This window comes from Hippopotamus amphibius, chromosome 12, assembly GCF_030028045.1.
Source record: "Hippopotamus amphibius kiboko isolate mHipAmp2 chromosome 12, mHipAmp2.hap2, whole genome shotgun sequence".
NCBI classification, from domain to species: domain Eukaryota; kingdom Metazoa; phylum Chordata; class Mammalia; order Artiodactyla; family Hippopotamidae; genus Hippopotamus; species Hippopotamus amphibius.
Window position 1 is genome coordinate 59,732,619 of NC_080197.1, and position 18,799 is coordinate 59,751,417.

The 18,799-nt window shown below is 40.3% G+C and overlaps 1 protein-coding gene across 3 annotated transcripts in view; it reads left to right on the top strand.

Annotated features, from left to right (window-relative positions):
- Window positions 1-18,799, top strand: part of BCAT1 (branched chain amino acid transaminase 1) — a 105,458-nt gene that overhangs the window by 74,697 nt on the left and 11,962 nt on the right. For all 3 annotated transcript variants that reach the window (XM_057703543.1, XM_057703542.1, XM_057703544.1), the window contains exons 6-8: window positions 3,876-4,039; window positions 11,300-11,442; window positions 16,920-17,005. In XM_057703543.1, the coding sequence (XP_057559526.1) occupies window positions 3,876-4,039; window positions 11,300-11,442; window positions 16,920-17,005 (393 nt within the window). The remainder of the gene's footprint in view (window positions 1-3,875; window positions 4,040-11,299; window positions 11,443-16,919; window positions 17,006-18,799) is intronic.

Here is an 18,799-nt window from a genome sequence, read left to right on the forward strand (position 1 = left end):
CTGGCACTAAAGGAAACCAGGCAAGAGACAGGAACATTTTCTTTATGGTATCAACTCAACATATGAAGATTAGCATCAGCTTTTTTTAATACACAAAATAATTCAAGTTTGGTAAGTAGTTATCTAGGTTGTTTTCACAGCCCTTTTCCATAAACATCTTAAGATGGACAATTTTTCAACAGATGTCTAGTAAGCACCTGGTATAACAACATAGGATGCTATGTGTAGGGGACAAAGATCTTGCATGTCATGAAGTGCACAGATTATCAAGGGGGCAGAGAATTAAATAAGCAGCTGTAAGAAAGTGTGATAGGTGTTTTATCTAGACTTAAGGAAGTTCAGGATGCTGTAATACCATGTAACACAAGCAAGCACCTAGGCTTGTCAAGGGGGCTTATTTCCTGAAGTGACATTTAGATGACATTTAAATTGAGATTGAAGCGTTTGTATTGCTTAGAGAGAGGGGATGTCTTAGTCGGCTTGGGCTGCAAGCCGTGAGAGAATACAAAAGTTATGTGTCTTAAACACCAGAATTTAATTTCTCACAGTTCTGGAGGCTGGAAGTCCAAGATCAAAGTGCCAACAAAGTTGGTTTCTGGTGAAGCCTCGCTTCCTGGCTTGTAGACATCCACTTCGTCGCTGTGCCCCACAGGACCTTTCTTCTGTGTGCAGGGAGAAAGTGGGGGTGGGGGTGGGGGAGGGAGCAGGGCGCTTATGCTCTGGTGTCTCTTCTTATAAGAACATCAGCCCGACAGGATTAGGGCCCCACCCTTTTGACCTCATTTAATCTTAATTACTTCCTTAAAAGCCTTATCTCCAAATGCATTCACACTGGGGTTTAGGGCTTCAACCTATACATTTTGAGTAATCTGAAGGGTTCTGTGTGGTTTGACCATGGGTTGCCTAGAGTATGAGGGCTGTGGTGAAGGCTGAGGGTGGAAAGAAGGTCTGGTTTGAACTCTCTTCACATTAGGAAATCTTGGGAATTTCACTGCTTTGTTTTGTTTTGTTTTTCCCTCAAACTCATATCAAAAAAATAGAGCTCTGGACTAAGAGTAGAAGATCTAGAGCTTAATAACTGAAACTTTGGATGAATCATTTGAGCCCCAGTTTCTTTGACTTAAAAATAGAAATTAAAACCCTTGACTTCCTGGATTGTTGCATTGTCTGAGATAATAGTTATGGAATGTCTTAGAAACTGAAAAGTACTGTGTAATTATTGAAGATTGTTCATTACTTTTTCAATCTTAAACCAAACCAACTAGTTCTTCCTGCAAACACATTCCAAGAATTTGGTGTCCTTCCCCTTTGTGACTCACACTCATGGCCCCGCGTGGACCACAGGTCAATCCTGTATCTCTTACGGCACCCTGGTACGCTTATGTTCTTTATCATTTCCCCTCTACTCATCTTTTTTTTTTTTTTTTTTTTGCAAATATGTTTATTTATTGGCCAAATTGGGTCTTTGTTGCTGCACATGGGCTTTCTCTAGTTGCGGCGAGTGGGGGCTCCTCTTCTTTGTGGTGCATGGGCTTCTAAGTGCAATGGCTTCTCTTGTTGTGGTGCATGGCTCTAGGTGCATGGCCTTCAGTAGTTGTGGCACACAAGCTCAGTAGTTGTGGCACACGGGCTTAGTTGCTCTGAAGCATGTGGGATCTTCCTAGAGCAGGGATCAAACCCATGTGCCCTGCATTGGCAGGTGGATTCTTAACCACTGCACCACCAGGGAAGCCCCTAAATAATCATTTAAGGATAAAGGTGAGTGAGCTATGATCAACACCAGTACTCGAAGTGCTTGTAAAACATGAGTTGACCTTGCTTAAATTTCAGAAACTAAAATGTTAGTACACATAAATACATTTTTTTTGCAGCATTGAAAAACTCTAGTCTATAATTTACCTGCTTGCTAAGAATAAAAGTGTTGCCTAAAGGTTTAAGATATTCTTTTCTAGAAATAGATTTAATGCATGTTATTCTGTTTTCCATCTGTGCTCTCTCTACTACCACCTAGTGGAATAAATGCAAGTTTACCTGTCAATTAAAATCAGCAAAGGAAATGAATAAGATGAAATTTATCTGTGAAAACTATTTCCATAATGATGAGTTATTGTTGCCTTTTTTAGTAATGTGTAGGTTGCAAAGAATATATGAGTGAAAAAAGCCCAGGCATTCATGTGGTATCTAATAAAATGCTTATCAGCTTGTCCATAAATAAGCAATTTTATTTAGAACATTAAAAGCTAGGTAAATTATTGAGACTGTGTCCTTCATATTGTATTTCTAAATTATGTTGAGAAGCATATTAATTCCTCAATACAGTGGTCAATAAAAAAATTTGTTTAAATATTAAGCTTCAAAGCACCCCTGATAGGTAAATAAAACTGCAGAGATGAGTGTCAATTTTTATCAAAGTTGGGAAGAAAGGCAGGTGTGTGTGTTATTCTGAGGATTTCTTTTCCAAATAACGAAATCCAAAAAAGCAAATGGAGTTTAAGGCTCCTCATTCTTCATCAGTAGGGGTGTCTTCTTCAGCCCCCACTAAAGAACAGACATAGATGAGCAAAAAACCAAAACTTGTTGTCACTTGCTGACTCATTTCATTAACTCAGTTATCCGTTACCTATTATCCGTTTGCTCTGGGGCCCAGCCAAGACTTGCGTGGTCCTCATGTTCACATGGAGTATGAATGGACTCAGCTTCCCATTTCCTAAGCCTTTCTGATGGCATCAGTGTGCACATATACAAACACATTTTATTATGCTCGTGAATATTTTACCTACCTGATTCTTTATGATTTTGGCATAAGTAGTGGGTGAGGGTCCTTGAGCTAGTAGGTAGTGGAGAAGGAGATTTAATTGAAATTCAGAAAAAAATATATCCCCAGGTTCACTTTCAATCAGTTTCATCAAGTATTACAAAAGCCATAAAATCAGGGGAATTGAGTCTCTTCTAATTATTTCCACGACAGACCGCTACACCATCCAAGCAGACTAGACTGCTTTTGAAGACTAGACACATGTATTTTATATCCCAAGACTTAATGTAATAGTCCTGACTTGTTTTCTTATTCATGTGGTATTAGCCCAGAGGCCTTTTTTGCCTTTATAATACATAGCCCTCAAAACCTTTCAGTCTTAATTTTCCTCCTTAAAAAAACAACTGTCACTAATTACTTAGAACTGCCTTTGTGCTGGAGGAATGTGTATGATTTTGCATCGTTGGCTTGCGATTTTCCAGTATTGGTGGGAAAGGCCATTTTCTTTGTCATTCCTGACACTAATTCCTGAGTCTTTCATCCTCTCGTCTTTTTTTGGGGGGTTGGGGGGGGCGGGGGTTGGTATCTTGTCTGGTGTCTTTGCTTCTCGCTAAGCTGCACTCTTGCTGTCTGCTGTCTGTCACAGTCAGGTGTACTAGTGACACATTCCCCTAAGACCGCTGCCTGCTGGAGGCCCAGGTGTGTCCTGGAGCAGTCAGCAGTCAGAAGCAGAAGAGCAAGTTGGAGAAGCAATTATTAGATTTCACCCCCAAAGACTGAAATCACATTCTTCCCTTTTTCAGTTCCCAGTCAGTGCAACACTGAAAGGTGTTGGGCTAGTTGTTAAAACTACACTCCTAAAAAAGCCTCCTAATAAAAAAAATTGTCAAATTTGCTTTTCCTTTAAAATCATAACTAAAGCAAAGCAAAATGGAACCGAAGCACCCCATTCTCAGTGTTTTCTTCTTAAAAGAGAAGACCATCAGGCTCTGTGTAACTCAGTTTTAAAAGTAACAGCTGTCCTGAGATAGTCCCTTCTGGGAGATTGTTGCAGATCTATTCTAGACTTTGGTGTTTGCATTTTAAATTAACAGTTGTGTGTACTTTTACTTTATTACAGCCTTCTTTGGGAGTCAAGAAGCCTACTAAAGCTCTGCTCTTTGTAATCTTGAGCCCAGTGGGACCTTATTTTTCAAGTGGAAGCTTTAATCCAGTGTCCCTGTGGGCCAATCCGAAGTATGTAAGAGCCTGGAAAGGTGGGACCGGGGACTGCAAGATGGGAGGGTAAGTCAGTCTGTGTTTCCGTCTAAAGGAAAGAGTCCCTTATGACCATTTAGTTATTGCCATTTCACTTCAATACAAGTACATATACTAGCATTCACATTGTAATGCTCATTTTTATTTTGTGTTTAGTTTTCAGTGTTTTGAATGTGCTAGTTGTTTAAAGAATAACCTTTGTGGCTCCTTGTAAGGGAGAAACATTAACTGTTATATATAATGTTATAGGGACTTCCCTGGTGGTGCAGTGGTTAAGAATCTGCCTGCCAATGCAGGGGACACGGGTTTGATCCCTGGGCAGGGAAGATCCCATGTGCCACAGAGGAACTAAGCCCACGAGCCACAGCTACTGAGCCCGTGTGCCACAAATATGGAAGCCCGTGCTTCTAGAGCCTGTGCTTCACAACAAGAGAAGCCACTGCAATGAGAAGCCCCCACTCGCCACAACTAGAGGAAGCCCGTGTGCAGCAACGAAGACCCAACACAGCCATAAATAAATAAATAAATAAATAAATAAATAAATAAATAAATAAATAAAATTTTAAAAAGGATATATATCTAGCAAGAACTGAAGTAACTAAACCAGGAATAAAAGCAGTGCTCTGAATGAGCTGCCCTGGAGGCTGGTCCCTGACCGCAGGCTGGCAGTTGGCATTCAAGGGCATCTGGTGCTGGGCCCCAAGCTCTCAGTTGGCTCCAAGGAGTCCTGTCTGGGGAAGGTGCCTGCTTCACTGAAGTGCTGTCTTCATTGCCACGGATTGTAGCCATACCTGCTGCCAACTGGCTGAGGGACAGCCCTGCTTTGGCTCGGTCAGGCCAGTCTCATAGGCCATATGTAGCTGGCTGGAAATAAAAGAGCATTTGAAAGTGTTAGACAATTTCAGGGGTGGACTTGGCCGTGAATCGGGAATGCCCCGATGGGTGAAAAAGAATAGCTGGATTAACTAGCGTGGCTCTTCCTTTGTGTGTATCACACACCCAGAGCAGCAGCAGGCCTGCAAGGTGACTCAGTGGCTGTCTTCTGGGCCCTGGTACAACATGGAGATTCACGGAGCCCTGGGAGAATTGAAGGATGTGCTGCTGGGATGCCAGAGAGACACTGACAGCTGGCTTTGACCCTTCCATAGACATTCTCTAGCTCTTTCTTTTCTACCAAAAAAAAAAAGCATGGAGATAAAATTCCATGTCCTGTCATTCCTGTTGGTGTTCCCTCATAACTGCATTCCCTCAAGGGGTTAGAGAAATCCGGGTAGAGGCCATCAAACTAAGAAGTCATTCCTTCCTAAGTCCTAGGTTAGCCAGGTCGAAAACTACTTTTGTTTGTTCTCTCGATGTCTTTTTCACTTGTTCAGACTTCTTCACAGAGCGTGTGCATATGCACCCCTGCATGCCATCTGTATTACTCTGGAAAACTTCTCTTAGAGTGCACATTGCAGTAAAGCAACAATCTTGATGAAGAGATAATAAAAGTTTTTCTTCTTTAAATCTTGCTTTCTAGCTCCCCCTACCTGCCTGGGAAAAGATAACCTGGGGACACTGAGAAATTGCAGGGAAATCTTTAGTTTGGTGTCTGGGCAGATTGTTATTTGTTGTAAAGAGGATATAATGCAGTCTCACAGAATCTATGATCACTAGGGCAATTAAAAATTCATACTTTTCGGGACTTCCCTGGCGGTCCAGTGGCTGAGACTCCACGCTTTCACTGCTGGGGGCGAGGGTTGGATCCCTGGTCAAGGAACTGGGATCCTGCATGCCAGGCAGCACTGTCAAAAAAAAACCCCAAAACTTTCTGTACAGCACAAAGCAGAAGCTCCAGTGTTACTATGTACACCTAATGTATCAATATTGGCGCCTCAGTTACAATAAGTGGACAGCACTAGTGCAAGATGTTAATCATGGGGAAACTGACGTGGGGGAGAAAGGGTATATATAGGAGCTCTTTCTGCTCAGTTTTTCTGTAAACCTGAAACTGCTTTAAGAATGAGTCAATTATAAAAGAAATTAATAGTTTGGCTCATTGAGCTCAGGTGGACCAGGATCGATGGACGTTGACTTGAAATTTCTTAGAGAAGAGAGTGCTAGATCTCATCGGTAAAAGGGAAAATGGCAAGAGGGCAGGCAGGAACTAAAGAATTGACTTGTCACATCCCTGCCTGTTGTTTCCAAGAGGTTCCAAAGCTCTGTACTCCTGTACTTCCATCCTGGAGGAGTCCAAGGGAAACAAATGATTTTGCATTGACCATCAACCAATTTAGCGGACAGAGACGTTTGGCAGCAACCTTAGATTTGCGTGTTATTGCTCTTTTCTAAACCTAATTAATTTAATAGTTACCTTCTAAACTTTTTTAAAGTCAATTAAATAGCTGCTGATTTTCATAAGCTCAAGAACTTTATGCTTTGTATCTAAGTGGATCAGAGGAAGGGAGAGGAGAATATATATATATATTTTAATTCTAACATTTTCTCACCGTTTTGAAGCCATCAGAGATGATATTTTCCTTTTATTTCTAAATGTACATTAGTGAGAAGAGTAACAGTAGCACACAGCTGAAGGAGAGTTCTAGCACAGTAGTTCTCACTTGTGGGTGCAAATTGAAGTCACCTGGGAGAGCTTTTCCATTGAGTGATGTCTGGGTTCTCCCCGCACCCCACCCCGAGATTCTGGTTTAGTTGGTCTGGCAGAGAGCCTGAGCATCAGGCTTTTTTTTTTTTTTAATTTTTTTTATTTATTTTTGGCTGCATGAGGTCTTCATTGCTGCACGCGGGCTTCCTCTAGTTGCCGCTGGCGGGGGCTACTCTTCGTTGCAGTCCTCGGGCTTCCCATTGCAATGGCATCTCTCATTGTGGAGCACGGGCTCTAGGCTCGAGGGCTTCAGTAGTGGTGGCACGAGGGCTTCAGTAGTTGTGACTTATGGGCTGTAGAGTGCAGGCTCAGTAGTTGTGGTGCACGGGCTTAATTGCTCTGCATCATTTGGGATCGTCCCGGACCAGGGATCGAACCTGTGTCCCCTGCATTGGCAGGCAGATTCTTAACCACTGCGCCACCAGGGAAGTCCCAGGGTTATTTTTATTGTGCAGCTAATACTGAGAAGCACTGAGCTAGAAGCCAATCTTTCATCGGAGGAACATCTTGATTCCCAGGCAATTTCTTAGTTTGCTAGTTAATTTGAACTAATTTAGGCCTCTCCCTCTCTCCATCTTAATTTTCCTCTTTTTTCCCTTATATTCTTATTCTGCATTTGAGTGCAAGCTTTGAAGTCAGAAGGACCTGGCTCAAAAAACTAACTTCCTTGGGCGTGTTACCAGTCTAAGCCTCAGTTTCCTCATTTATAAAGTCAGGGTAATAATGCCCACTTTATGAGGATGACGTGAGATAACGTAAAGCACCTAGGACCCTGGCCGGCACATAGGGAGCTCTCAGCAAGTGTGGTGTTAGAACCTAGCAGTTACCAGCGTGGACTTGGAAATCAGAGATATCTGAGAATCACACACGTATCTGTGTGATCTTATACAATTAAGTCCTCTCTTCCCGCATGTCCTCAAAAGCATAAAGTGTAGGGTTGTGTTAAGACGATTCATTGAAATAATGGGGTTAAGTACTTAGTACCCTGCCTGGTAGGTGGTACCCTCTCAACAGACAATAGTTTGTATTGTAAGGCTCTCTTTCTTGTTTCATGTCCTGGACTCTATCTTAGGAGCAATCAATTGGATTTCGCACAGTACAATTTACTCTTTGGGAGGGATGTACTTAATATTTCTAGTCTCCCAGATTCGATTATAAATTATATTAAAATTTTTTCCATGTAGACAGTTTTCTCTCCAAGGACACGTATTTCTCTTCTGAATATTAACAGCACGTGGGAGGAAACCCAAATATATTACCAAGGTATCAATTACCCTGTGGCCATTAATAATACAGTTTACACCTGAGAGAGAATTTTGATACACACTTGTGTTTGGGGAAAAAACCACCTATAGATAAATACTCCTTTTCCTTTCAATGCACTGAAGCAGTCAAGGTCTTTAGTTCTTTGTCCTGCCCAAGTAGCTTTACGATGCTGGGGAGCCATGGTTTTAATTCAGCCATACTCTCAAAAATGTGTGTGTGTTTTTACAAATTTCTTTGAAAGGCCAAATATGCACGCTGAAAATTCTCTATGTGCATTTGAACAGACCAAAGGGCATTGAACTCAGGAGAAAATTTGTTTCTTTATTTTCAGATGTTTTCCTCAACAGTGTTATCTTATGAACTAGAGAAAATTCAATTAAAATACTCATTAAAAAAAAAACCCTTAATTTCACTAGGATATAACAGGCTTATATAACCTGTTTCTTAACTTTTATTATTTTATTTTTGCTAAACAATCTATGCATTATATAAGGCAAGTATTTTTATTTGCCAGATGAATTCAGGGAGGCAGAAATATGAGCTGACTTGCTCACGTTCATTTATAACCCAATGGTAGAAGTAAAAGAGCTGCCTCTGGGCCTGCTGGCCCCAGACCCATGCCCTGTCTATCAAACTCCCCTGCAGGCCGGTTTGTACTTATTAAAAGGTATTCATAATTTAACCCAGTTACTTCCTATTTGCCATCATTTCTGAATATGGGTGGTCTGACATTTTATGGTCATTAAAATTAAAAGCCTCCTATATGTTAGAATTGTGTAATCTCCAGATTGACTAATCATTTACATAAAATGTAAATGATTAGTCAATTTACCTGTGTTTTGAAGGATACATTTTGAGGGTCTTTTAAACGAATCTTAACACCTTGGTGTGAGTAAACCTCATCAGGCCCCAGACTGCAGTAGCCCTATAGTACGATGCGTTTCCCATAGCTTTCTAGAATTGTTTAGTTATTAGTCAATAGTCTTTGAGTTACAAGTCAAAACCAGCTCAAACCATCTTAAGCAGAGTAGGGACTGATTGGCTCATGTAAGTAGGATGGTAGCTGTGGACCAATAGGAACTTAAATCATTGTTGCCAGGTGTCTCAGGTGCCCTTGCCCGTCCTGCCCACACTGCTTCCACCCCAGTCTCTCTCTTCCCTCCCTTTCCCTCTCTTTCCCTCCTGTCCCCATCTCTTGTCATAGCTTCCGGCTCTGCGTTAGCCTAGGGCTCCCTACTTCAGATGCTTTCCCCTTTGAAGGCTAGTGATCATGGACGCAATAGACCCAGGTTTACATCATAGCACACAAGCTGCCACTCCTCCCAAAGGGAGAAAATATATCTTTCAGGTTTCGTATGTTGAAATGAATGAGTGAATGAATTCAAAGAAGAACTTAAGAGCAGCTTAGTTACTCGCGCACCCTTTTATTCAGTTGTGGCAGGGCAAGGTGCTATGATTGCCAGCCCAAGCAGAATGACTTGGCTCTGTGCGAAGAGCCAAAGAGTACATAGCAGAAAGAGTACCTGTGCAGGTGAGAATGGCAGGTAGACACTGTGATACATGACTTTTGTGCTTACCTTAAACTTTGACTTATGCAGTACTACACATTTTAATCTTGCCCAGATGTAAAAGAGATCATTTAAAAGACTTGGGTGGGGACTTTCCTGGTGGTGCAGTGGCTAAGAATCTGCCTGCCAGTGCAGGGGACACGGGTTCCCTCCCTGGTCCAGGAAGATCTCACATGCCGCGGAGCAGCTAAGCCCGTGCACCACAGCTACTGAGCCCGTGTGCAACAACTACTGCAGCCCGAGCACCTAGAGCCCATGCTCTGCAATAAGAGAAGTCTGCACACTGCAATGAAGAGTAGCCCCTGCTTGCCACAACTAGAAAAAGCCCCGGGGGCAGCAACGAAGACCCAATGCAGCCAAATAAATAAATATTTTTTTAAAAAATACAATGAATAAAAAGCCTGGGTGGATATTTTGTGGCAGGTAACATTAATGCTTTGTAGTATGTTTGTTTGTTTCTGTGTACCTCTCGGGGCTTCATAGTCCAAGGATGGGTCTAGGATTTTTTTCCTAGTCCTAACTATCTTATGGGAGTGCTTCTCAAACTTGTTTGCTAATGTCCTTTGAAAGCTGAGGAAAGTGAATTATACAGCCATGGGCGTAGGAAAGCAAGCAAGCATCACATTTATTGGAGGACTGTCATGTTTTATCTAAAACATTGATTCATATTTTGTATTATACTCCATAATTTTCCCATTTAAGTTTAATAGAAGATAAATTTAAAATATTACTTCCTTTGCTGCTAAGGCAGCATAAAATTGGAGAACTCATTAATGAGGACAGTGAGAGAGCTAGGCATCGTTAGGAATGAATCTACCCTTTCCAAATGAAATTTTAAGGTATTAAAAACATTAATATTTCTGTTTAGACTTCAGGTCTCCTTCCAAATGATAGACCAATTGTCAAAATATCTCTTTTTACAAAAAGTCAATTTCAAGATAATTAAATTTCTTGTCTCTTTACTTTGAGTGTGTTCTCCATGTTTTGTGTGTGTGTGTGTGTGTGTGTGTGTGTGTGTCTGTGTGGGGGGGGTGGGGGGTAAATGTTAATTGTATCTTACACTCTGATTCACAGAGGAAAGTGCTCCACTACCAAGTTTACTTAAACTTCTCCTAGGGGTCAGGTAACAGATGAATGAATGAATGAATGAATGAATTGCTAAACTACATTGTCATTTCAGGAAGATATGCCGTGTTCCTTTGATTTTAAATAATCCAAGATGAATAGTGCTGGTTGATAAAAACAGGCTTTTGGAATACTTTTGGTTAAAATCAGGATTTTTAACACCCTGTCTTACCATTTAGGGAATTTAGCCATTGGACATTAGGCATTTCTTGGTTCTACTGAAAGGTCTCAGAGCACAGGGTTGGTGCTCTGCTCATTTATACCTGTAACTTGGTGGTAATTACTTCTTTAAGCCTCAGTTTCTCATCTGAACCATGGAAATAGTGATCATGGCTAACTCATAGTGATGGTGTGGGATTTAAATGAAATAATTGTGTAAAATTGATTGGTATGTGAAAAAATACTCAATAACTTTTAACTGTTGTTAACTTGTCTATTTACCTGTGTTCTAACTTTTCGAGTTAGAATTCCACGATTTTCCTTTGCTCTTTCTCTCTCTCAAATGAGTGCAGTTAGACCATTTAGGTTCTCTAATGTGTCTCCTGTAACATTACGCAGTTAAGTAGAGAGTATATATTATTAAGAACATAGTACATTGACTACATCCGCCTGTGAATTAAAGACTTACTGGGAGGTAGGAGCTGAAGTAGTGTCATAATCAGTATGCTTCCTCTTTCTCAAAAGGAATTATGCCTCATCTCTTTTTGCCCAATGTGAAGCGATGGATAACGCGTGTCAGCAGGTCCTGTGGCTGTATGGAGAGGATAATCAGATAACTGAAGTTGGAACTATGAATCTTTTTCTTTACTGGATAAATGAAGATGGAGGTAATCCACTCAGATTTGAGCTCTTTGCTATTTTTCAGTCATTTTCAGTGGGACTGGAAAGAAAAGAACTAGAACCTTAGAACAAGAGAATAAGTAGTACACTTCCAATATCTAAGAAATTCTGTGCTTTTGCTGTCTAAGTAAACATGATTTAACTTTACAGAATTTATAAAGATTTTAGGTTTTGTTTTTGTTTTTTGGCTTTAGATGTAATTACTACTGAGATGTCAACTTAAAGAATTTAAATCTCCACAGTTTGAAGATATGTTGTCTTATCTCCTTTACCATCTTATCTTTTTTCCTATCTGAAATCCCTCGAATTTGGAGATGGGTATCAGATCAATTCAGTGGTCATTTACCATATACTATGTATAAAATGCTGTAGCAATGAACATAGTGTACTGTTTCTACTGATGAAATTTAGTGTACTCTCTTGCTGTAATTCATTTAACGATCTTTCTATATATTTTGATAATACATTAGAAGCCTTCCAGATTTACTCTCAATTTGAATAAAGGACACTATTTTTAAGGACACATTGATCTATTTGGGGATTGTATTTAGATTCTGGTTCATTCAATACTATTAATATATATGTCTACTATAAAAATCAGTACTTCTTTATTACCTTTAATATCCTGAATGCTCATTTTATCCCTCTTTGGTTGTTTTTTTTTTTTTAATTAGTTGGCAGAGACCACAGGGGTTCAGTGATGTTTTCACAAAGTCTGTGGTATTGTATTAAATGGTATTTTTCCCAGTAATGGGGGGAAAAATACATATACATGCATTTATTTTCATCAGAATTTTAATAGTCAAAAAATTTAGAAACATTTTTAGTCTTGTTTATGTTCCTTGTTTATTTCACAGTACCAAGTGTAGAGACTAGAAATGTAAAATGATAAGTTTCCAAATACTTATGATGTCTTGGGACTGTTTTTGTTTTGTTTTGTTTTGCTATTTTAATTAATTTATTTGTTGGCTGCATTGGGTCTTTGTTGCTGCGTGCAAGCGGAGGCTACTCTTCGTTGTGATGCACGGGCTCCTCATTGTGGTGGCTTCTCTTGTTGCGGAATATGGGCTCCAGGCACGTGGGCTTCAGTAGTTGTGGCACTCGGGCTTCAGTAGCTGTGGCGCACAGGCTTAGTTCCTCCGCGGCATGTGGGATCTTCCAGGACAGGGATCAGAACCCACGTCCCCTGCGTTGGCCGGTGGATTCTTAACCACTGCACCACCAAGGAGGTTCTGGGACTGGTTTTAATTAAAATTTTAAATGAAGTTTTAATTTTAAAGCAGCCATAGTAGCCTCTATTTCTCTTTTGTTATTTGGCTACAAACAGAGGAAAATGGTGATTCAGATGTGGCTAATTTTGGAGCTAATTTGAGCATTACTTGCAGAGAGTTGTAAGATGAGCCTTATATTCCAGTCAGAGTTAGAAAAAGCAGAAGGTGTGGTGAGTACACTGTGTCCTGGGGTTGACCATTGGTGATCCTTGGCATATGAAAAGCCAGATATACAGCATGCTTGTTCTTTCATACCAGCTGTTTGTACTTGGCACTCTGTAAAAACAAAATTTGTACTGGAATATTTGTGATTTCTAAATTTGAGTTATTGTCTATGACACATCAAAAGCTGTGCTTGAAGGTTGACGGCCAGTGTTGGACTCTGTACTTAGGAGATAATAAACTGATTCAGCTCACTCTTTCCACCTGCCCACTGCCATCTCCACCCCCCAGAAAACCCACACAACCCCATACAACACCAGTGACAGAAGTGGCACCATCCTTATTTATGGATGAGGGATGTCAGAATTTAGTCTGAATCATAGCTACATGATTTAACTAGAAACACCAGAAACTGTCCTGGTGAAAAATGACTGCTTATACAAATAATAATTATGAACCATTTCCACCATGGCTTTTAAAGGTCAGAAGAGAAATGAATGAATTTGTTTTCTGACTCTTATAAGATATACAAGACCTTAAGAGTTACTCTTCAGGTTATGGTTGCCTGAGATAAGTTTAGTTTTAATATGAAGGTGCTCCTTTAATTTGAGGCTGTTCACCTGACAAATCAGATAAAACTTGAAGTCAGGAGAAAGGAAATGGAATGAATGTTTGAATAGTACTTTGAGAGAAGTAAGTAGAATGTCAGGAATAACCTTTGGGCTTTAAAAAAAAAAAAAGACTTTGAAGCAACTCCAGTAACTTTGATTTATACCATGTGGCTTTAGGAAAATACAAAGAATGAGTTGAAAATCAGCAAAATATTGTTTTTTTTTTCCTCCCAAACTTTACCAGCAGGTGGTATAAGCAGAGTTCTTCCCAAGAGCACCCACTCTCACTGTTCCTTTGGGACAAGGTGGCTGCCACAAGGCTGTGCACTAGCTTGTGGCACTTGGCCTGCCACTGATGTGGTTTTGTGTTTTGTTTTTGTTTTTAAATTGAAGTATAGTTGATTTACAATGTTGTGGTAGTTTCAGGTGTACAATAAAGTGATTCAGTTATACATACATGTGTGTGTATTGTTTTTCAGGTTCTTTTCCCTTTTAGGTTATCACAGAACACTGAGTATATTTTCTTGTGCTGTACAGTAGTAGGTCCTTGTTGGTTATCTATTCATGTGGGTTTTGATTCCAGTAACAGCAGCCCTGGTTATAAGATCACGTGGCCCCAAATTCTCCTTTTTTATGCTGTTGATGAGTAATTTAACACACACTTGCTATTGACTGCTGAGAAAACAATTTTACCTTGTACCCGACACTGGAGCCACCTTGTGAGTAAGACTCAGTCATCGTGGTCGAGCTCGCAGTTGGTTTGGGAGCACTCCTCCCGCGTGGCTGCCTACTCACCTCCTTCAAGTCTTTGCCACACACCCCATTCTCAGGACGGCTTTCTCTGCACACCTTAACACACATCTTAAATAAAGTCTCCCCGCCAGCACTCCCCATCACCTTCCCCTTTTTTCCCTCCGTCATCTAACATACTATTTAATGTCATTATTTGCCTCTTCCTGTTAGAAAGTAAGCAGGGAGTTACCTCGGTTTTGTTCACCTGCTGTATCCCTAGTGCTTAGAGCAGCCAACAGCACGGATACTGATACTGAGACGCTTAGCATGTATTGTTGAACGAATGAAGAATTGTGTGGATGGTGTTTCGGGCATCAACGCAAACCCACATTCCTGGTTTCCATTAGTGCTTGAATTTGGGAAGTCACAGATGAATCCTGCTGTGATTGCTTCTAAATTCTTCACCTCCCCAAAATGATTTCTCTGTCAAAAACAAGCTGCGTTCATGAGCTCTGTTTTCCTCCTGTTGAGCAATCTGGAGCTCGTTCTGGCTCTTGTGAGCATGTTTGTGGTTGCAGAGGAAAATGAATACTTCTCACCCAAATGTTGTCATGTCATCATCTCTGTCTGGCAACCAGAGAAGCAGATGTTCTGTTCCTTGACCTCAGGCTAGTGGTTACAGTTTTGGGTGTTAAATATATTTCACAAAACTGCATTTGCACATGTGGGACCGCTGTTTTCATTTAACTTTGTGCAGTCTTTAGAACTCAGCAAGTTTTAAGAAGGGTCTGGTTTGGGGGCACTAGAAGTGTGTGTCCTATATGTGTGGAATGTGTCTGCATATAGGCACACACATATAGACCTATACATTTATATATCCAGCTAGCTTGCTATTGCAAAACACGTTTATTTTGAGACCAACACTTCTAAACATGACAAAAAGTAGCCCTAAGAACATTGCCAAGGACAAATTTTCTTCTTTTGAGAAAGTGGTTTTCAGCAGACGATTTCTAGAAACAAAATTTAAAGGAATCATACAGCTATAGCCTAGCAAAAAGGATTCTTCATTTATTTTTTCTTTTTAGCTCTTTATTGGAATATAATTGCTTTACACTGTTGTGCCAGTTTTTGCTGTACAATAAAGTGGATTAGCTGTATTTATACATCTATCCTCATATCCCCTCCCTCCTGCGACTCCTTCCCACCCTCCCTATCCCAAACCTCTAAGGCATCACCCACATGCTAATCTTCTCTGTATCGTTCCAGTTTTAGTATATGTGCTTCCGAAACGAGCAGCACTCATTTATTTTTTTATTCAAAAACATTTATTATAGTACCGCTCAGGGCCAGGCATGTTGTTGAGTTTTAGGGACACAGGAATGAACATAGAGTTTTGGTCTTCCAGAGAGCTGGGTGATTGGGGACGTCTGATGTGGCCATGGTGGAGTGGATGAGCCTAGACCATAGTCTACAAAAGGAAAGGGCAGTGGCCACAGTGTTGGGAGACTTAGGCTCTGGTTCTGACTGTCCCCCAGTGTCACCAACCTTGGCAAGTCACTTATGTTTTTAGGGCCTCAGTTTCTCCTTCTATAAAATAAAGATTGCACAGGTGATTTCTAAAGTCCTTTTTGGCTGCATCAAATGGCTTTGGAGCTCAAAGACTGTGATTGCTACATAGCTTTTGCTACCCAGTGATCCTTTCCAGCATCCTTTGTGAATTCCTCTGCAGATACATGATGGGCAGCACATCCTCTGTTACAAGATTCAGCATCTATATAAAGTGATGGTTTAAGGTTTGAATTTCTCACTAGATTCAGCTTCCTGGGTACCAGAGGTGAAGAGGAGGAGGAGGGATGTTGAGTACCAGAGGGATCCTTCTGTAAGGAGGTTGTGTGGCTGGCAGACCACACTGACTCCTGTAGACCCATCATCATGCCAACCCTCGCTGCCGTTGGGAACGTCTGTGGTCCCTCTCAGAGTAGACCAGTGTCTTGGCCTTGGCTCTGTGAGTCACCTGTGGAGTGTTATTTTGGTTTTTGGATTTCTTTTTCTCTTCTTTCTTTATTTTTTCTTTGTTAGCCGTGTTCATGCTTGAGCGCATTACGTCTGAATCTTAGAGGGTGAAGTCAGCATCTCCATATTTGATGTGGATACTCCACCAGGCTTGAAGATCACTGTGGATAGACTTGTCAAAGGCCAGGGTGGGAGCAGTGGTGGCCTGAGTGGGCACGCACACCTCTTAGGGATGGCTTACTCCACAGTGTTCTTAGAAGGTTTGGTAATGCCCACTGTTTCTGAGTAAGAGTCTACCTACATTTTTCTAATTACTAACCAGCTTTAATCCACTTAGGTAAATTTTGACTTTGGAATGTTCCTCTTAAGAGTATTTTGTAACTCTTACTGTTTGTTAGTGGGAAGCCGTCTCCGTTTTCACTGGTTAAGGATAAATTGAAGATGGTTAGACGACTGATTTCCTTTCTTGTTCTTTTTTCTTCCTTTTTTTTTTTTTTTAACATAAGTATCTACCTGAAGTGTGAGTTGATTTGGGAAATTTGATAATGCAGAACAGTGACCTCCTTTAATGCTGATGACCAGCAAAATTGCGAGAAACGTTTTTTTTTTTTAAATGGCTGTCGATAAAAGGCATGACTAATAAAGTTTGACACTGTTCCCATTTCTGATTGACAGAAGAAGAACTGGCAACTCCTCCGCTAGATGGCATCATCCTTCCAGGAGTGACGAGGCAGAGCATCCTGAACTTGGCACATGAGTGGGTGGGTGCCTTCGACAGGAACCAGTCTCATTAGCGCAAAAGAAAAAGTAATCAAAATAAGCCCAGCTTAGTGTTGAAATAATATCCTGTAGTTCCGATGAATGTTATCTAATCTTTAAATCTTAACTTGAGTGAAAAGAACTCTTCTAGAAGGACTGTTTTGGCAAGACTATCAAATAAGTACTGTTTGTAGGGAGGGCAGGCAGAAGCCAGTTTAGCAAGCTGCCTTAGTGAAGAAGTATTCTAGTAGTAGCGTCAAGCTTTACACCAGGTGTCTCTTACCAGCTCACCTGGTTTATCCTCAGCATGCTTTTTTTTTCCGCCAGCCTTTAACTTTTCAAGTCTGAGTGTGTTGTTTCCAAATGGCAGTGATACATATTCCTTCCCTTCCTCTAGTTATTCCAGTGTAACCATGTTTGTCATAGAAATTAAAGAATTTTATTGACATATAAATGTTTACTAACATGACATTATTAGTTTCGCTGCCTTCTTTCTCCCTCCTTCCTGCCCCCATCCTCCCAAATTTACATACATGTTTATTTTAAAATCTAAATATTCAAGCAAATGTAAAGTTTTCAGTAGGCTTTCTGATTCACGTGACACAGACAAGTGTGTTAAACCATTCGGTACTGAAAATGACTTAGCATATTCAAAATGAATATTGAATGAGTTGGTTAATCTGGCAAAGGTTCTTGGATGGGACTTTTGACCCATGTGTTGAAATGGTCTCCAAGGGACAAGAAAAGGCTTTGAGCAGATTGTGGTCAAACAGTGCTAATAGGACAAATGTTTAGAAACACACACATCTAGGAGAGTACAGTTTCTCTGGAAAAGGCTTTGGAAATAGAGAAAATGTGCTATAAATAATTCTACAAAACCCTGAAGTAGACAAGACCCAACTGCCACATGCTGGCTGGCACATTGGGCATGACATTTACAAACTGTTGGTATAATTTCAAACAGCTTGCCCTGTCCTAAATATGTTTGCAATTGGAAAGATGTATTTTCCAAGCTCAGTAATTTTTGTTTTATTAAAGAGAAAAATCAACCAAGTACAGAAGGTTTGATGACAAGTTGCAAGTGGAAATGCTTTCCCACACTAATGATTTGCTAGCATGAAAAATAGGTTATTATGGAGGAAGTTTTTTCTTGACTCCTTAGCTATAATTTATTTTTAAAACTGTGAGACATAAATGCCAAGAGGCATGTGGGGGGTTACCATTATTTGCCAGACAGGGGAAATTGTCCAAAGATAAGTAAGGGTGAGCAGTGTAAAAACAATTCTATTTATTTACAAGAGATTTTTTTTCTTTTCCAAAACACAGAACTCAGCTTGTTTTCATTTAATTTGGCTGATTTTTTATATTTATTTATTTATTTGTTTACCTTTGTACAGCTTAATTGCAATTACAGACTGAGATAAAATGAAACATAAAAAGCTGTATTTTTCTTGCAGGCACATTTCCCTATCCATCCAAATATACTTACAGCATGATGCCTTCTTCTTCTAATGTTTCCAGCCTTGCCAAGGGCTGTGATTTCCATTTTTATCTGTTGTGGACTGCAGATTTAAAAAAATACTCTCATCTTATTAAAAAAAAAAAGTATCCATTCTTTGTTTCCCTTAATTCAAATAGCCACTAACAAACTTTGAACTTTAGCCACTAACATAGGAGAATGAGACTTAAACAGGTTAAAGAGTGAGTATTAAACAGTTCAAACAGAGCTTAAAAGCATCAGAATTTTTTTCCACTTCCTATCCTTGAGCAAATAAAATGTTCAAATAGTTCAGCTG